Genomic DNA, 18,823 nt, shown 5'->3' on the forward strand with positions numbered 1-18,823 from the left:
AAATAATATTTATTTTGGAGTAAACCATTAATATTTTCGAAAATGTGATAAAAATGGAGGGTTTTGCTTAAATTCCATTGCTAAGGACCAAGAGAATAATTTGTCCATTCATAGGAAACAAATCTGATTTGAGGTTTGTTTTACGAGGGAAATATGAGCAAAAGAATGAGCCATTAAGTTGGCATCAACTCTTTGCATACTCAAGTTCACTTTCATCTTCTCTTCTTCCATTTTTCAAAGCAAAAAACCTTAATCAAAAGGTTTCATCTTTTTGGTGTAAACCACTCATCTGGATTAGATTGGGATAAAAATCATTTTCACCACCCTTAAAGCTCCAAAACAAGTTCACCGTCACTTTGGTTGATGGTGTGAAGCTATTGAAGGATTTAAGGGAGTTTTATGGTGTAGAGATAACCATTTTACATCATTATCTCTTTTTTGCATCTTGGATTAGTTTTTTTTTTTTTGTTCTCGTAATCATTTTAGTAAATTGAACTTTGAATAAAACCAGGCACTAAGAAATTCAAAGATAGAAAAACTGGTTGAAAGAGTACCCTTAGAAATTTAAGAAGATAAGATATGAACTAGAATTGAGTTACTGTAACTAAAAGTGTTTTCTTTACATAAGTTTGGGTAACAAACGCTCTAATGAAAAGAACTAAAAACTAAGCATTTGAAAACTTCAAAGATTGTGAAACTTATGAGAAAATGCAGTAGGTTGTCCTATGTCTAATCAACAAGTAATCACTAGATGAGTAGAACAAGCCACATGTAATTTCCATCAAGCGAAGATTGTTATAGGGAAGTTATAATGCACATGCAAGTTAATTTATAAACTCTAGTAACGGCTTAATTATAAAATAAGTGTCCACACTATACTACTTGTCATGAATAGGCACTGAAATTATTTTTTGAATAATCTTGATGTCTAACATTACAAACATTATCACTTTAGGTTAGGGGCCATTAATTTTCACAATATGGTAATTTTAAATTTTTTATTTAAAATTAAAAAACAAAATTATATTTTTAAAAATAAAAAATATAGAAATTACAAAATAACCCCAAAACTTTGAAAACCTTCATTTCAACCCCAAACCCATGTCGCTCGTTGCCCTTTGCCATCGATGAAGCTTCACTCTGCCTCACCTCCCTTGGCAACCAAAACCCCTATAAAACCGTGACTGATAGATGACAAATTGACGTTTTATTCCCCGCAAACCCTAGGATGAAAATCGTGATCCATGCAATTTCGACAACCAATTGGCGACAACTACAACGATGTATGACTAAGAGGATGGCAGAGACTACGTCGGCGATGGTGCTCACGACCAAAAAGGACGCGATGGCGAGTTAGGGTTAGGATTTGAGAATTTTAAAGATTTTGGGATTTTTTTTATAAATATAATAATATTTTCAATATTCTTTTAAAAATAAATTTCAAAATTATCAGATTGTGGTACGCGTCACTTAACAGAATAAATTAACGTTATTGGCGGTTCAGACAATTAAAGTAATAACGTTTGTAACCTCAGACACTATGATCATTCAAAAAATAGTTTAGATACTTGTTCATGAAAACCCTATAATTTAAACAATTATTTTATGTTTAAGCCTTTATTAATAGAGAAAATAACCTCAGTGACAAAAAATGTCTTATAATATACGATTTTAACCAACTTTTTTTGGATTTGCCAAAATGACCAACTAAATCGCAATGCGATCGATAATTCACAACGCGATCTCCGGTATCGCAAATCAGTTTCCAGATTTGCAACGCGAACTTCGACTATCGCATTGCGATTTACATATTCGCATTGCGATAGTCGAAGTTCGCGTTGCGATTTATTCTAAATTCGTTGCGAGTCGAAGTTCGCGTTGCGATTTATTCTAAATTCGTTGCGATAGTCCAAAATCGCAACGACGATATTGCATTTGTTTCTTAAGAATTTTCTCTAAAAAAATAGTATTCGCGCGGACGAGACGAGACGGACGGCGGCGGCGGCGGCGGCGCGCGAGAGTCCTCTTTGTTCTCTATCACTCAACAAGGAAGTGGGAAAGCCAAGCCTTAAATACCATTCCCAATAGTGTTTCCAATACTATGTGGGATTGAGCATTACCAACACTTGTTCCCAATACTATGTGGGATTGAGCCTTAAATAGTGATATTATTTTTGAATGTTTTGCTTAAAATTGCAATAATCGCGATTGATTATAGATTGACTTTTAATTATGACATATTTAATCGTATAATACTAATGCAATTGGTTGCTGATTCAGTTGTTTTAAGGTGCATGATTGTTAATTGTTTCCTGAATAATCACATTGTATTGGAAACAAGTGTTGGTAATGCTCAATCCCATATAGTATTGGAAACACTATTGGGAATGGTATTTAAGGCTTGACTTTCCCACTTCCTTGTTGAGTGATAGAGAACAAGGGGGACTCTCGCGCACCGCCGCCGCCATCGTCCTTCTCGTCTCGTCTCGGGTCGGGTCGTGGTCGTGGTAATACGTGTCTTCGACACGTCCGCGCGAATACTATCTTTTTAGAGAAAATTCTTAAGAAATAAATACAATACCACCAGTCGTTGCGATTTTGGACTATCACAACGAATTTGGAATAAATCGCAACGAATTTGGAATAAATCGCAACGCGAACTTCGACTATCGCAATGCGAACTTGGATTATCGCAATGCGAATATGTAAATCGCAATGCGATAGTCGAAGTTCGCGTTGCGAATCTGGAAACTGATTTGCGATACCGGAGATCGCGTTGCGAATTATCGATCGCATTGCGATTTAATTGGTCATTTTGGCAAATCCAAAATAAGTTAGTTAAAATCGTATATTATAAGGCATTTTTTGTCACTGAGGTTATTTAAGATTATTAATAAGCCAAAATACCAAACATATTTTTTTGGGATAAATTACACCGTTCCTCACAAAATTATACCATCTCTCCTATTTTTCTCACACAACTTTTAATTTACTCAATTTGCTCACTGAACTTATGGATTGAATCATTTTGCTCACTTCCCCCGTTTTCTCTCTAACGTCTAGATGATGTGGTATTTTTTTTATTTTTTAATATAAAAAATTAAAAATATTAAATAAAAACAGAAGGTGGATGGATGCCACTGTCGATCGTCGTAGATAGTGGTCGTTCACAGGTCAGTTCACCTCAACACCTTGAGTCCGAATACGACCTCCATTTTGTCGGAACTTGCTTTGAAGTCCACGAATTTGAGATTGAAAATGAGGAAGTCGAAACATTTTAGTACAAATTCACGGGTTTTGGGATATTTTTCGGTAAAACAACCACCAGATTTGGACTCAGGAGTTGACACAATCCGACCCATTAAAATTGACACCGAACGACCACCCTTAACGATGGTGGTCGGAATGAAAAGGACGTGGAGGTCGACGGAGAGAAAATGAAAATGACGTGGTGGTCGTACTTTCAATATAGGATTCAAAACGATATCGTTTTGGTGTATATTTGAGTTTTTCTAAACGAAATTGTTTTGATGCTTGTGTCATGTCATAACGCCGTTAACTATTTAACGGCAAAGTGAGCAAAATGTTCTAATCTGTAAAGTTCAGAGAACAAATTGAAATTTGGTGAGTAAAATAGGAGAGATAGTAAAGTTTTGTGAGGAATGATATAATTTTTTTTTACCCAATTGCCCTAAACCCCACCCCAAAACACACGCAGATTTCTTCTAGGGTTTAAAAAATGGCAAATAACAGCAACAAAGAAGAACCGAGCACTGCTCCGAAGCCTAATCGATGGTACAATATAAGTTTAGGGTCTTCCTTCAAGGACCAACAGCAACATTCTTCCAAATTCTGCACTTTACGCTGTAAGCAATCAGTCCCCCTTTCAATATTCCAGGGTTCTGTTTGGTAACCCAGAAAACATCTTTTAACCTTCTTCCATATGTATATTTGATCTTTCAATACATTATACCTATTTCGACAAAAAATAAAATAGGAAGTTTTAATTGAATATACAAAATTTGATGATCTTCGAATTCAATTTTGAAAAAAAAAATGAAATTAGAGAGATTGTTACAGCAGTATATACAATAAAATTATAGAGAGTAGGGTAAAAGATTTTTTTTCTGATAGTATGTAGATTGATTTGCTTTCCTTTTCCATGATTTTTATATTTGATTAGCAATACAATGAATCGCTTTGATTAGCAATGGTTTGTTTCAATGGGATAACTTCATATATTATTTTCCTATCTGTATCAAGGATTAATATTCAATTGGAATAGCTTAATATGTTCTTTTTTATGAGTCGAAAATCATTTAGGCCTTTAGCTTTGTTTTTGCAGTCCTTTACAAATATGAAAATCATTGAGATTTGAATTGAATATTCTTGGTTTTGGTCTCCAGTACCGAATCTCCAGCACTGAATCTCCAGCTATGAGATGTCTGGTTTGGATATTGAGAGTTGCATTTGATGTTTACACGAGAGATAAGTCAGATAATATCATTTGCTTGGAAGTATGCTTTTATCAGCCTTTTTCTTTTCACAATTTTTGGTTATCAGTCTAGTGAAGGGGTTCTATTCGACTGATATATTAATTTCTTTCTGTATCTGAAAATTATTCAGCAGCGCAAAAATGTAAGTGTTACATCTTTTGTTTGGTTCTGTTTCAGATGAATTTAAGCCAGCATCAATTGATAAAAGCCAACCAGGATCATTCCACAAGACGAAGGATAATCGAGTTAAGGTAGAATTTGAAAACAACAAACAGGGAAAACCCAAGGTGACATTTGAAGGGACATGTGAAGATTACAAGGACAATGATGCAGTTTTGTTCTTCGATGGTGAGACCTTTCGGTTGGAGCGGTTACACCGAGCTGTGAAGCGGTTGAGGCATGTACGCCAGCCTGGTGAATCCACAGCCATGCCTTCTTCAGCTGGCCCTGCTACAGAGTCTTATTCGCCCATTATTGTTGTTAGTGTTGTCTAAAATAATATTATTTTTTCTGTTTGTGTTGTTTTCTATGTGACTTTACAGCTTCAGGTCGAACGTATTGACACCGGTGACTTTGAGAGTGGAGGTGAGATTCTCTTTGTTTGTTAGATGCTAATAAGGTTATGTTAGGCCTTCATCACCATGATTTTACCGGTCTAAATCCGGGTTCAAACTTGAAATAGAAGATGGTTATCTTTACTTATTGTCAGTAGGGCTGTAAACGAGTCAAGTTGAGCTCGAGTATTGCTGAACTCAATCCGACTCGATTAAAAAACTATAAAATGGAGCTTGACTCGGCTCGAAAACTTGCGAGCCTAAAATTTCAAGCTCGACTCGAACTTCAAACCATGAATTGAAGTTCGAAAAGGTTCGGAAAAAAATCATAAACTTAACTTGGTTAAAGCTTGAACTTGAACTCAAACATGAACCTTAAGTACATTAAATATTATACTGTATTTTTTTAAAAAAAGTCAACATATAAATGTTAATGTTATTAGTAATTTAATTTTTTTAAATAAAATTTTAATATATTGCAGAATCAAGAAAGCAGAACAACATAGAGCCCCCGTCATCTTCAGTTCCTAATAAACCAACCACGTCACCAGATCCGAAAAATTATGAATCAGAAGAACAGGTGGATGTTGTTGTTGTTGTTGATGATGATGATGATAATGATGGTTTGGGAACAGATAAGCAAGACAATGCCTCTGAAAAGTTGTCCTCCGGTTTCGGCATTGATATCAACCTACCACATCAAGTTGACACGGATGAAGAGATTGCTGATGTAGATTTAAGTGATGACGGCTATAAACCAGGACGCAGTGCTGCTGAAGCACTTAGAGATCAGGTGAACGCTGAAGAGAAAGAACAGTCTTTGAGCTCAAATAGTAGCAGTGGAAGTGATAATAGCGGGAGCGGGAGTGGGAGCAGTAGTAGTGATAGTGAAAGCAGCGATGGCGACTCGGCCATCTCTACTTAAGTGGTTAGATGCAGTTTAGGGTCTTCCAACAACAGCCTAGTACTGTTGTGCATGGATTATTAATTTGGTTTTGCTTTTGAAGTACATGTTGGATGATAATATATACAAACTGTATGTATATATATTCTTGTTACAGGAAGATGATACCAAAAGTCACAATATGGTAATGCTCCCAATCATGACCATGCAATGATGCAACCACAATCTGATGTCTATTTTCACACCACTAGCCAAAACTCTAGTAGGAACTGTTGGGAATCTAAAAGATGTCAGCAACAAATTTGACGTGTAGGAAGATAGTATTGCCGATGAATTTGATATTAATGAGGAAAAAACTCTATGATATTGGATCCGTTAACCCTATAATACGATATAGACGAGTGTGGAACTAATATTGAATTTAATGATTTTCAAGGCAAGGTGGATGTGATAGGAATAGGGATAAGAGTGAGTATTTGATTCAGCTGAATCAAAAAATTTAGATTAGATGAGTTGAGAGGTTTTATTTTATAACTCAAACTTTATTTAAAAAAATTCAAATCGATTTTACTCGAATTGTTTAATTTTATATTTAAATGCAATTGCAAATATTTATGATGTTATGATACTAATTAGCTTTAATTTAAACATTTTTGTAACTATATACAATATACATTTGTATTTCTTTATATTTTTTTCATATGATATATATATTTCATGCAGAATTAATGAACTCAACTCGCACTTGAAAATAAATCTAGTAATTATTAAAAAATTTGAGTCATTTGACTCCTATTTTGTAACTCAAACTTTATTTAATTTTTTCTAAGTCGAAAGTCGAGTGAAATCGAGTAACAAGAATATATTTATGATGAAGAAATTTATATCTCAATTCAGAGAGTTCATATGATATTTCTTGAATGGCATCTGAGAGTAAAATCATAAAATTATTGCTTGGATGTGAAAATAACTACTTTAATTTTATAATTGAAATAAATTATGTTCAAGAGGAATTCAATGTTGAACTAAAAGACAACTTGAAGAGAGAGGCTGTGTCAGAATATTTCAAGACTCAGATTTAACGCGCCATCTTCTTTCTTGTTTATTCGGCGCATCATGAACTCCAGATTTCTAATATGCAAATAAAAACAAGCAGATTTAGGGGCACAACGAGGTCCGATACAAACGTAAGTAGCATGTGTTCCTTTTTGTGATTTTCCAAGGAAAAAATGATGTAATCTTACATCACAAATCATCACAAAGGAGCAGCTTCTCTCTTTTCCTGCTCTGTGTCTCTTCCCTCATCACTTGCTTCACCTCCTTTATATCCATTCTGCAGCATTTTGTGTTCTGTAGGCAAATTCTTCTTGGCTTTCCTGCTCCCTTCCACTTTCCACAAATCCCACACACGGGTTTTCGGTGGTGGTGTTGCATCTGCAATCGGAGCTACTAACCCTGGCTTGCCATCGTCTATTACTCCGTCCACTAAACCATATTCCTTGGCTTCCCAAGGATTCATGAAATTGTCCCGGTCTGTATCTATTTCAACCTGCAGCATAATGGGTAGTAAAAACAAGACGACTCAAATACGAAAACAAATGCAAAGTGTAAGGGGAAAAAATAGATGACAAAGGAAGGTCGGAAGGCAATCAAACCTGCTCTTCAGGCTTTCCTGTAACTCTTGATAAGATCTTATTCAGTTTAATCTTATGGTACACCATTTCCCTTATTCGTATGCTCATCTCAGTTGCCTGTAATCATATATGAAACAGTCTAGTGTAGATAACAGAAACCACAGGAAATTAACTTGCCACAGACAATTATATCCTTCTAAAGCAACATCCGATTAAAACGAGCAACACAAATTACTAGTAGAGTTCAAGTCAGACTTGTTCTATTAAGTATAAACTTTTGCACCAAGCTCAATCTTTTTTCAATTAAAAACTCCAGTTTCCCTATGTTTAACATCATTTCATTTTGCAAGAAAGTCTACTTGAACAATACAAACTGCTTCTGAAGAACTAATCATGGACACATTTGATAAACCAATGTACATTATATATAATGATGAAATGAAGGACATCCAAATCATGAAAAGTGATCTACATGGTTTTCTTCTGACTCATTGCGTTCTTTGATTTCAAAGGCTCCCTTCAAGCACTAATATTTACTCGGGAAGCAGGGGGATAATAATTCAGTTCTGAATCACATTTGAATGTACACACACGTGATGATTGCAAAGAAAATTTGCAGTTTCAAATTGGAAAGCAAGCATGTCAAGTTTAATAACAAAAACAGCCAACAAATAAATAAAACTTTATGGTATAAATTTGAACATTATCGTGACATTTAATAATGAAAACAAACAATGAAGTTGATAGTGCCCAGGATTCCTTGAAGCGAAGATATAAATCTTATCTCAGAAGATCGATGTTCATAAAATTATGCAGGGAATCACACACTTACCTTGCCTCCAGCAGTTCCAAGGGGTTGATGAATCATCACTCTTGAATTGGGCATGCAGAACCTCTTCCCTTTCGTACCAGTAGCAAGGAGAAATGCACCCATTGATGCAGCAAGTCCCAGGCAAATAGTTGAAACATCTGCTTTACACATCTTCATGGCATCATATATTCCCATTCCTACATGCATCAATCAATGAGGGAAAGTTAATATAAACATTAAACCGTTTGCAGGCCTATGTGAATACCTTCTAATGGCCAATTAAACAATACTGACCAAGACCATTTGCTAACCATATGATTATGTTGAAGAAGCTAACCAAGCTAAGAACTTTAGACTACAAACAATTCTCTAAAACATACTGTTTTGAAACAGTTCCTTAAATTCCAAAGGCCATTCCAATGCTTATGAATAAAGGGAACAACAAGAGGATAAAAGCAAGGAATCAAACATATGGAAGAAGACCAATACACATACCAGCAGTGACAGAGCCACCGGGTGAATTGATGAACAATTTTATGTCTTTCTCGGAGTCTTCGGCATCTAGAAGTAACAGCTGACTTATAATCAAATCTGCTGTAATATCATCCACCTATTCAATATCAATGAAATAAATAAAAACACGGATTCAAATCGAAGAAACTTCAAACCCAAATAATCACCAAGACCTCTAACTTTGAAACCATAAAAAAAATTCAGAATTTCAATCCTTAACCAACAACAATACAGAAGAGAGAGAATCCCATTGCTGTATAATCCATAAGAAACATAAATCATACAAATAGATATTAATAAACAAACCACTCCAAACTGAATTATAAAGACTAAAATGAGAGATTGAAATTACAGAGAAAAATGACAATAAAAACAAACAAATTTGAAAATATTGAACCCTTTAAACCGAACCCAGTATCCCAATCGACATATAAGCTAAAAACAAAGTATAAAAACTGGAAGAAAAAAAGAAGAAGGAGAAGAAAAGAAACAACGCATTCAAAAAGAGAAAAATAAAACCTGAGAACCCAAAAAGATAATCCTTTGACGAAGAAGCATGTTGGTGGTGTCAAGCTCTTCAAATCTAGGAAGCCAAGCTGGAGCTGAAGTAAGAGGGGACACACCAGAGACATCCCAGTCGCTGGATACGGTTGCTTTTGGAAATGAACTCCTTGAAGCCTTAACACAAATGGTTTTCCCTCTTCTTTTATTTGGAAGCACAAAACTTTTGTTAACAAGACATGGCGGTGGTTTGGCTATGTGGGTTAAACTCATCTCCATCTTTTCTTTCAACAATATATCCTTCTCTTTTCTTTTTTCTTTGGGGATTTGTCCGCCGTATGGTTTTGCAGGTAGTCGTCGAGGAGACGCAAGAACAGATTGGGATATTTTGTTAGATAAATTACATCAATGACAATTAATGTTTCAGTAGATTTTCATTTTGATTATATACTTTTTAAAACTTATATTTTAGTCCTTCCAATTATAGAAAAAAATAATATATTCATGTTGTTATATCAACCTCTTTAAAATATTAATATCTGATTTGATTTATAAATTATAATTAAAATACCAGTTTAATCTTTTAATAAACTTTCAGGTACAACTATTTAAAGTTTATTTACATATTTTTAGATATTTTAATATTATTTTTAAAATATATAAAAATAATTATTTAAATTATTTATCTGTTAAGATATGAAAAATAAAAAAATGATTTCATAAAAGTTAAAAAATTAATTAAAATAAAATATACAATCAATTACCCAGCTTTTAAAGCATTGTTGATTTAAGTGATTTTTTCTAAATAATATTATTTCTTTCTTTTCTTTACAAAAATAACTTCTAAAAGATTTTATTTCTTATAATAACGCATATTTCTATCATTTAAAATGAAGACATTTTCATACTGTCGACACATATTTTCGTCCGAGCATGACATTCACGTGTTAATTTTTATAATATATAGTATATATACATTACATAATATATACATATATTATAATTATATAACATATATCACATACATATTTTTTCTCATCCATTTGCATTTATTACATTTTCAGGCCCAAATACAAATAAAGAACAAGCCCAGCAGACAACCCACACGTGACCAGAACCAAACACATGAACTGGTCCAGCTAGGGTTTCCAGAACCCTAGCTTTCTCCTCTCTTGCTCACCATACGCCGCTTCAGCCCCACCGTTAGATCCAATATTGATCCAAGGACCAAAATTCAAGGAAACTAGGGTCACTTTAGCCGTTTCTCCTCGCGCCGCACGAACCAAACGACCGAGCTTTTCGGCGAGACCTCGGCACCAACAGCAACAAAGACAATAACCCCGATTTTTCGGGTGCACCAACAAGTCAAAAAGCATATTAGTGTTAGAGTCCTATTAGGAGTCTTACGCTCTAAAAATAGTCGATTTCTAGGCTATAAAACGAGGTAACATACACGATTTTAAGGGAGGTTTTTTGGAGGAGAAATATCAGAGAGCTTTAGGCACAAATACCAGAAAACATACGAAACAAATAGATAGCTATTTCAAAGCACTCTTGTACGAATTTCAAAAGAAATAAAGGTATTTGTTTTTTTTCCTTTTACCTTCGATTCGTTGTGTACTTGGCTTGCATGTGGTTCTCGTTGCTTGGTTTCGTTGTTTTGCTCCGAAAGACACCAAATAGAACAATTTTCGGCCGATGAACGGGAAGTTCTTTTAGATCTGTCTTGTTAGATCTAGTAATCCCGAGGCCCGATCTAAAAAAAACTATCCGGATTTTTTGAAAACCAGAGGAAAAGAGCTTTGAAAAATGAAAAAAAGGTTTTGCCGCCGATGAACGGCGGCCGTCGCCGTTCAGCGGCGGCGACGAGGCGGCGCAAGGTGGCCATCGGTCGTTTTCTGGATTTCATGGTGGTCGTGTTCTTCAATTGAAGAACACGGTTGAATGTGGAGAGGAAATGAGAGAGAGATGAGTGATTCGGCTAAGGAGAAGAGAACAAATGAATTTTTTAAAACAATTTTAAGTTATATACTAAACCCAAATCCGCGTGTTTTTCTTAACAAAAGGAGAAACTACACGTTTGGTCCTCTCGTTTTGTTTAAGAGCTCGATTTGGTCCCTGATTTCAATTTTGAACTCAATTTACATTAAGATTCAGTCTCTGTTTCTGATTTTCTTTTAATTCGGCCACCCAAGTTTGTTTTATTTTATTATGATCCTTTATATATATACATTTATATACATTGTTATAGTATACTATATTTTTTTAGTTTTTTATTTATTTATGCTATAGTATATTATATTTTATGTATAGATATTATTTATATTTCTTTTTCGTTCTTTATATATTTTATTCTATTGCATATATTTTTCTTACGTAAATTTTTATATATGTTTGTATTATTTTTCCTATTTTTATCTATTTATTTGTTTATATTCTTATTCCATTTTTTTTCTCTCTTTATTTTTTCTTTATATTTATTCATATTGCTGTGTGTACCTTGTTATTTTCTTTATTCTGTCTGGTTGCCTCATATCTTTCCTAGTACTTTTATCTTCCATGTCTTCATTTTTATTTATATATGTATATTAACTGTTTTTTTCTACTTTCCTCATTTTTTTACCACCTTTTTTTTTACGTTCTTTGACTTTTAAAGGGTTCGTTTTCAATCAATCAGAGGTAAGCAATTAGGATCGTTATTTTACCTTTTTAATTTAAACTTTCTATTTTCTTAATCTAAGACAACTGGAAATTATGTAGTACCGAAAGGGCGGTTCAAGGGTGCTAATCCTTCCTTGACCGTAACCGACTCCCGAACTCGACATATCACTGGTAAGATGCAGATCAGGTAAGACCTAGGGTATCCGATCAACCCATTTATTTTAAAATAAATGATCGGTGGCGACTCCAATCCATATTTTTCAAGTCGAAGCCCAATTCCGGGGCCCAACCGAAAGACGGTTCCGACAGCTTGGCGACTCCGCTGGGGACACAGGTAAGTGAGTCAGGCTAAGGTAATTTCCAGTTGTCTTTTTAACGAAAAGGGTAAGTTTAAATTTTAAGGTAATATTTCGATCCTTATTACTTATTTTTGATTATATTTTTCGAGTAAATAGTTGGACTGACCGTTTTCTAATGATTTCAGCTTTCCAAACATTTTTCATCTAAGGCTCTAAACCCGAGCTCCGAACCCGTTTTAAGTGGGGGTGAAAGCGACGCCTTCGTGTGAATTTATTCACCGTATGGGCCTAGCAAGTAGCCTTCGGGATTCATATACCTTATGCCTTCGTGTGAATTTATTCTCTGTATGGGCATAAGGGAATGTGTCCTCTCGAGTTTAACTTAGTCCGCACAAGCCTGTGATGGGTTTAGGACTAAGGGTCTGGTCGGCCCAAGAGGGTGCCAGCAAGGAGAACTCGGGTACCGTTTTTAGAACCTAAACCGGGAGACTTTGAATAAATAGAGCCTACCCCAAAACCACATTCCAAAACCTAGGACATTTCTTTCTTAACCTTTTTTTTTATCCTTATGTTTTTTTCTTTACCATTTATTTATTTATTTATTTATTTATTTATTTATTTCTATTTTTACTAACCTTTTTGCCTTTGTGTTTGTTTTTAGCATTTGCATCATAACAATAGGCCATTGATCCCTAAAAAGGTGTTTATTAAAACTCAAATAATCTGAATTCATGGACAAAGGTGTTGTAATACAAGAGATTGAAAACGCTGAGGCACGACTATGGTCCGAGAAGACTCAAAGTGAAAAGGGATACAGTCTTCAAGGAAGCTATGTGTCAGAGTTGGTTCGCTAAACCCCTATCAGCCTAAAACAAAACAATGTACAAGAGCTTCGAGATATCTGGGACAGTTGGAAGAATGATCGGAGGCAGAAGTTCAGCCAACGGTACGGTGACATTGCACTCTTGCTTCATGTTAAGACGGATGAGCCCTTAATCAGAGTCATGGTTCAATTCTGGAACCCGGGATATAGTTACTTCACTTTTAACCAAGAGGTCATGGTGCCCACCATCGAAGAATACACTACACTGCTGCATTGTGAAAGCATCAAGCTTGAGCGAGCCTACATTAAACATATCAAAAGCCAGCCCTTCAAGAATGCACTGGCCAAAGTGACAGGAGTAGATGAGAAATGGGTAATCGATCGGACTCAGCGTAGAGGCAGTGGAGAAAGAATTGAATGGATCCACATAAAGCAACTAATGAAAAACCACCCTGATGAGTGGAAGACTATAGACCTTTTTGCACTGGGTCTGTACGGTTTGATCATCTTTTCGAGAGCTTTGGGGTGCATTGACGCTGCCGTGGTGGAACTATTTGAGCAACTTTCTAAACGAGTTAACCCAGCACCAGCCATCTTGGCCGAGACCTTTCGATCTCTCAACCATTGCCGAAGAACTGGCGGAGGAAGATTCACCGGGTGCATTCAACTCCTTCAGGTCTGGATTCACAGCCACTTCTGGAAGACTAACGGGGTTGCCTACCACCGTTTCAGTACCACCTATTCACCTCTAGGTGAATTTATCACCTTAAAATGGCACGAAGGCGCCTCGAAGGAAAAATGGATGAAGGTCTTTACGCATCTTCAGGACCGGGATATTGTCTGGAGAGCTCCCTGGCTATTTCTCAGTGACGTTCTTTTCCGATGTGGTGACTCTGACACTGTGACCTTACTTGGACTTTGGGGAGCAGTCGGGTATGCTCCGCTATTAGCACTTAGACAGTATGGAGCACGTCAGTTTGTCCCAGCAACATGCGGGTTGGCTAGGTCAGAGTTTGAGTATCACGGCGATAGCTATAAGAAGATGATCAAAGAAGCAGCCGATTCGTGGAGGAAAGTATTCCGGATAGATGTTGTAGCTGCCAGAAGCATGCTCACTCCGGATTATGTGGAGTGGCGAAGATTAAGAAAGAATGATAACATCCCTGTGCCAGACTGTGATGACACCCAGACCATGGAAGAACATCTCAGGCATGTCCCTTCTGAACTCGAGATAGCCAAGACCGAGTTTGAAGCCGTGAATAATGAGCTGAAGCAAAGGATAAAGGAACTTGAAGCTGAACGTTATCAGTGGAAGCTTGATGCTGACTCTCAGAAAGATCGGGCATAAAAATTGGAAAAAGAACAAAAAAAAGTCTGTTTTGAACTCGAAGACTTGAGAAAGGGGTATCAAGATAAGGTCAAGGATAACTCCAAGTTGAAGGTAACCTCTGAATACTGGAAAGACGAAGCTCATAGCCTGAAAAGGAAGTTCGAGGGGCCTGATGAGAGAGCTTGGAAAGAACAAACGAAGACTGCCCAAAGACGCTTGGCAGATAGTCAATATCAGAACCAGCGCTTGAGAGTTCGGGTAGCTGACTTAGAGAAACAACATGAGAAAGATGGCAAGACGATAGCTGAGTTAGAAGCTATTGTAGATGGGTTCAACAGGCAAGCAAACGAGCTTCAGATAGTGCCCTTCGACGGAGGATTACAATGGCGTTTTCGTTGGGAACAAGCACAACGAAGGGTGAGGGCCCGAGATGCAACCATCCGAGATTTCCTGGATCAAGTGCAAAAAGCAGCCCGTCATCTTCACGTCCTAGCAAGGGAAGCTGGAATGATTCGACAAGGCATTCAACCGGTGACAGATGAAGGCAGAAGACTTGTCAACCTACTGGAAGCTGTTCGGGGTCTAGAGGATTTAGTCCGAATGTACCTTTAATTTGTTTTTATGTCTCTTAAAAGATAAAACATTTTTGTCTGAATAAGGGTTATTTATAATAATGAACACTTTTCTGGATCAATGCCTCCAATTGCATACATCACACATTGTATTTCCTGCATTTTATATTTCATGTTTGTTTATGTTATATTTTCCATGTTTTTACATTCGTATTAACCAACAGAACATGTCTCAGACACCGAGCTTACCACCGCAAGCATCAGATACACATCACCCGCACAATACTCAAGCAAAAAAGAGACAAATGGAAGCCAGAATGGAGAAGATCGAAGAGAACATGGCAAGACTTCAAAAGGAACTAGAAGATAAGATGGCTCAGAACAGTGAAAGTACTCTTGAGTCCATCAAGAAAAATCAGGAGTCCTTGGTCGACCAAATCATAGCCAAGTTGACAGGTCTACAGCAAGCTAGTGCATCAGGGGGCATATCTTCCGAGGGGGTGGCCATACCACCAACCCCGCAAGTGGTTATCTCACCCGAAATATTACCCGGGGATGCATCTGCTACTAAAGGGAAAGCAGCACTACCCGGGGACTCATTCGTTACCAAAGCGAAAGTTGCACCTGCTGTGAAGATACAAACTTCTACAATCATCCCTGATGATCATCCGGATGATTATCATGTCCCAGACTTTGATGAGGAAGATAAAGCCAAAAAGATGGAAGAAAAGATAAAAATATTAGAAGATCAAGTAAAGATGGTCCAGGGAGACCATGATTATTATGGAGTGGACGCAATGGAGCTGAGCCTAGTTCCAGACTTGGTGCTTCCACCAAAGTTTAAAGTTCCTGAGTTTGAGAAGTTCGACGGGAACAGTTGCCCTTCAGCCCATATCACTATGTTCTGTCGAAAGATGACAGGATATGGCGGGAATGACCAACTCCTGATCCATTGTTTTCAGGAGAGCCTGTCCGGTTCAGCTATTCGGTGGTACAACCAGCTTAGCCGAACTCATATCAAGACGTGGAAAGACTTAGCCAAGTCTTTCTTGGAGCAGTATAAGCATATCAACGATATGAGACCAGACCGGGTCATGTTACAAAGCCTAGAGAAGAAACACAATGAGAGTTTCCGACAGTACGCACAGAGATGGAGGGATTTATCTGTGCAAGTTCATCCACCCTTGGATGAAAAGGAAACAAGAAAGCTGTTTGTACAGACCTTGAAGGCACCTTACTTCGAGCACTTGGTAGTAATCACGTCGGGAAGTTTCTCAGATTTAGTCATGGCCGGTGAAATGATCGAGTTGGCCATTAAACAAGGAAATATTGAGGGAGGAGACTCCACTAAAAAACCTCCCATGAAGAACAAAGAGCGAGAGATCAACAATGTAAACACCTACAACGTCAGCAAGGGGGTTACGATCTCAAGCTCAAATGCCACAGCAGCTGTACCATCCGGTACTTCTAGACAGAACCAGAGAGAACCAAGAAGAGAAAGGGAAAGGGAGCAGTTTGACCCCATTCCCATGACGTATAAAGAATTATACCAACAGCTCTTCGACACTCATGCAGTGTCGCCTTATCCTATGAATCCAATAAATCCCCCTTACCCGAAATGGTATGACGAGAGCGCTCACTGCGAATACCATGGCGGTGTGCAGGGGTATTCGATTGAAAGTTGTCTCGTATTCAAGAGACTTGTGCAACGAATGCGAAACAAGAATTGGATCACTTTCAACTCCGGAGCACCAAACGTCGCCCAGAATCCCTTGCCCAATCATCAGGAGACAGTAATCAATGCCATTACTACTGAAGGGGGAAGGAGAATTAAATCAAGTGTTTCAGAAATTAAATCTCCTTTGGCTTGGGTATGGAGCCAAATGGTAAAGGCATGATTTCTTGCACCATATCCAGATACGACAGAAAATGAAGATGGTAACCATTGTTGTTACCACAACAAAGAAGGGCATAAAGTGCAAGATTGCCCAGAGTTCAGATTGTTAGTCCAGCTCATGATGGATCGGAAGGAGCTGGAGTTTTACGAAGAAATGCAAGAGTCCTTGGAAGCAGATGTTTGTGCCACTGGAGAATCATCAGAAAGAAGATTTGGTAGGGGTAGTCCTTTGATAATTACCCCTAAGGCAAGCATGATAGTAACAACACCAGCCAAGGTGGTAATCTCAGCACCTCGGCCTTTTCAATATAAGGACAATCGTCAAGTGCCATGGAAATACGAATGCCAGGTGAGTACTTCCAAAGGATGCGATAGCAAAGTGGGGCAAAGACCACTTGAGCCATTCAAAGAAGATGTGTTAGTTGTCAATGAACCTATAAAGGAGGAAGAAGCTAAAGAGTTCCTCAAGATCTTGAAGCACAGCGAGTACAACATTGTAGAACAGCTCCACAACTTACCTACACGTACTTCAATGCTAGCACTATTTTTAAGCTCGGAAGCACACCGAGAAGCGCTGTTGAATGTCCTTAATCAAACGTTCGTGCCACAAGACATACCAGTCAGCAAGATGGATCGACTGGTGAATAATATTCAAGTTGATAATCTCATCTCGTTTTCAGATGATGAGATTCCATCCGGAGGAAGATGCCGAACAAAGGCGTTACACATTACTACCTACTGTAGGGGGCACGCTTTACCAAGTGTCTTAATCGATAATGGTTCGGCCCTGAACGTGATGCCTTCGATTACATTGAAGAGGCTACCAATAGATACCTCTCATATGAGAGCTTGTCAGAATGTGGTCCGAGCATTTGATGGGACCAAAAGAGAGGTAATCGGAAAGATCGAGGTACCATTGACCATCGGACCAGCCACCTATGATGTTGAGTTCCTTGTGATGGATATCATGGCGTCCTATAGCTGTCTTTTGGGAAGGCCGTGGATTCATCAAGCAGGTGCAGTACCCTCCACGTTGCACCAGAAAATTAAATTTGTTATTGACGGGGCCTTAGTAATTATCAACGCTGAAGAAGATATCGTGGCAAGCGTGACCACGGAGGCTCCATACATCGAGGTAGACGAGGAAGCGGTAGAATGTTCGTTCCGCTCCTTGGAGTTTGTGAATGCCACATTCGTGGCGGAAGGAAAGAGAATCCCAAGACCTCGACTCTCCAAATGCACAAGGATGGAGATCAAGCAAACCCTGGGCCAAGGCGCCAGAACCGGGAGAGGTTTTGGGAAATATTTGCAAGGAATGGTCAATCTTGTCCTTCTTATCCCAAAATTAGACCAATCTGGGCTCGGTTTTCAGCCCAGTTATCATGAAAAGAGAAAGGAGATCCAAAAGAACCGGGAGAGAAGGTTGGCCAGATTGACTGGAAACGAACTCCAATGGAAACCTATGACATTCCCGCCGCTCTTCAGAACATTCAAGTCAGGTGGTTATATGTTTGAGACCACCATATCCGAGTTAGAAATGACTCTGGAAGATCTGAACGTTAATACCGTGACCACAGAAGATGTTGACAACGGAGATAGATCCGGGATATGCCTTCTGCCACATGGGTTCGTGCCTAGCAGTTGGTCGGTGGAAGAACTACCTGTGGTTTACAAGAATCTTTCAGAGTAATATTCGAACTATCCCTATTTGCCTATACCCGGGGCAATAGGTGATCTTTTGTAAGGGTGAATAAACATTTTGTTTAAGTTTAATAAAAGATGCATTTTTCTTTTCCATGGCAAACAAATTTTTCTTTTTGAATTCATT

General features: G+C 37.7%; 2 protein-coding genes across 2 annotated transcripts; one reads left to right on the top strand and one right to left on the bottom strand.

Annotated features, from left to right (window-relative positions):
* Positions 1-3,717: 3,717 nt before the first annotated feature.
* LOC120121098 (ell-associated factor Eaf-like) lies at positions 3,718-6,109 on the top strand. Its single transcript, XM_039140561.1, has 4 exons — positions 3,718-3,866; positions 4,674-4,972; positions 5,003-5,081; positions 5,533-6,109. The coding sequence occupies exons 1-4, from the start codon at positions 3,740-3,742 to the stop codon at positions 5,973-5,975; spliced, it is 948 nt and encodes a 315-aa protein (XP_038996492.1). The 5' UTR covers positions 3,718-3,739; the 3' UTR covers positions 5,976-6,109.
* An 896-nt stretch (positions 6,110-7,005) lies between these two features.
* LOC120120954 (ATP-dependent Clp protease proteolytic subunit 3, chloroplastic-like) lies at positions 7,006-9,779 on the bottom strand. The gene is made up of 5 exons (XM_039140441.1): positions 9,432-9,779; positions 8,895-9,009; positions 8,421-8,596; positions 7,610-7,705; positions 7,006-7,503 (listed from the first exon to the last, which is right to left on the bottom strand). Exons 1-5 carry the CDS (start codon positions 9,690-9,692, stop codon positions 7,210-7,212), a joined length of 942 nt encoding a protein of 313 aa, XP_038996372.1. The 5' UTR covers positions 9,693-9,779; the 3' UTR covers positions 7,006-7,209.
* Between the last annotated feature and the right edge of the window lie 9,044 nt (positions 9,780-18,823).

The sequence above is a fragment of the Hibiscus syriacus genome, unplaced genomic scaffold (assembly GCF_006381635.1).
Source record: "Hibiscus syriacus cultivar Baekdansim isolate YM2019G1 unplaced genomic scaffold, ASM638163v2 tig00110356_pilon, whole genome shotgun sequence".
Classification (NCBI taxonomy): domain Eukaryota; kingdom Viridiplantae; phylum Streptophyta; class Magnoliopsida; order Malvales; family Malvaceae; genus Hibiscus; species Hibiscus syriacus.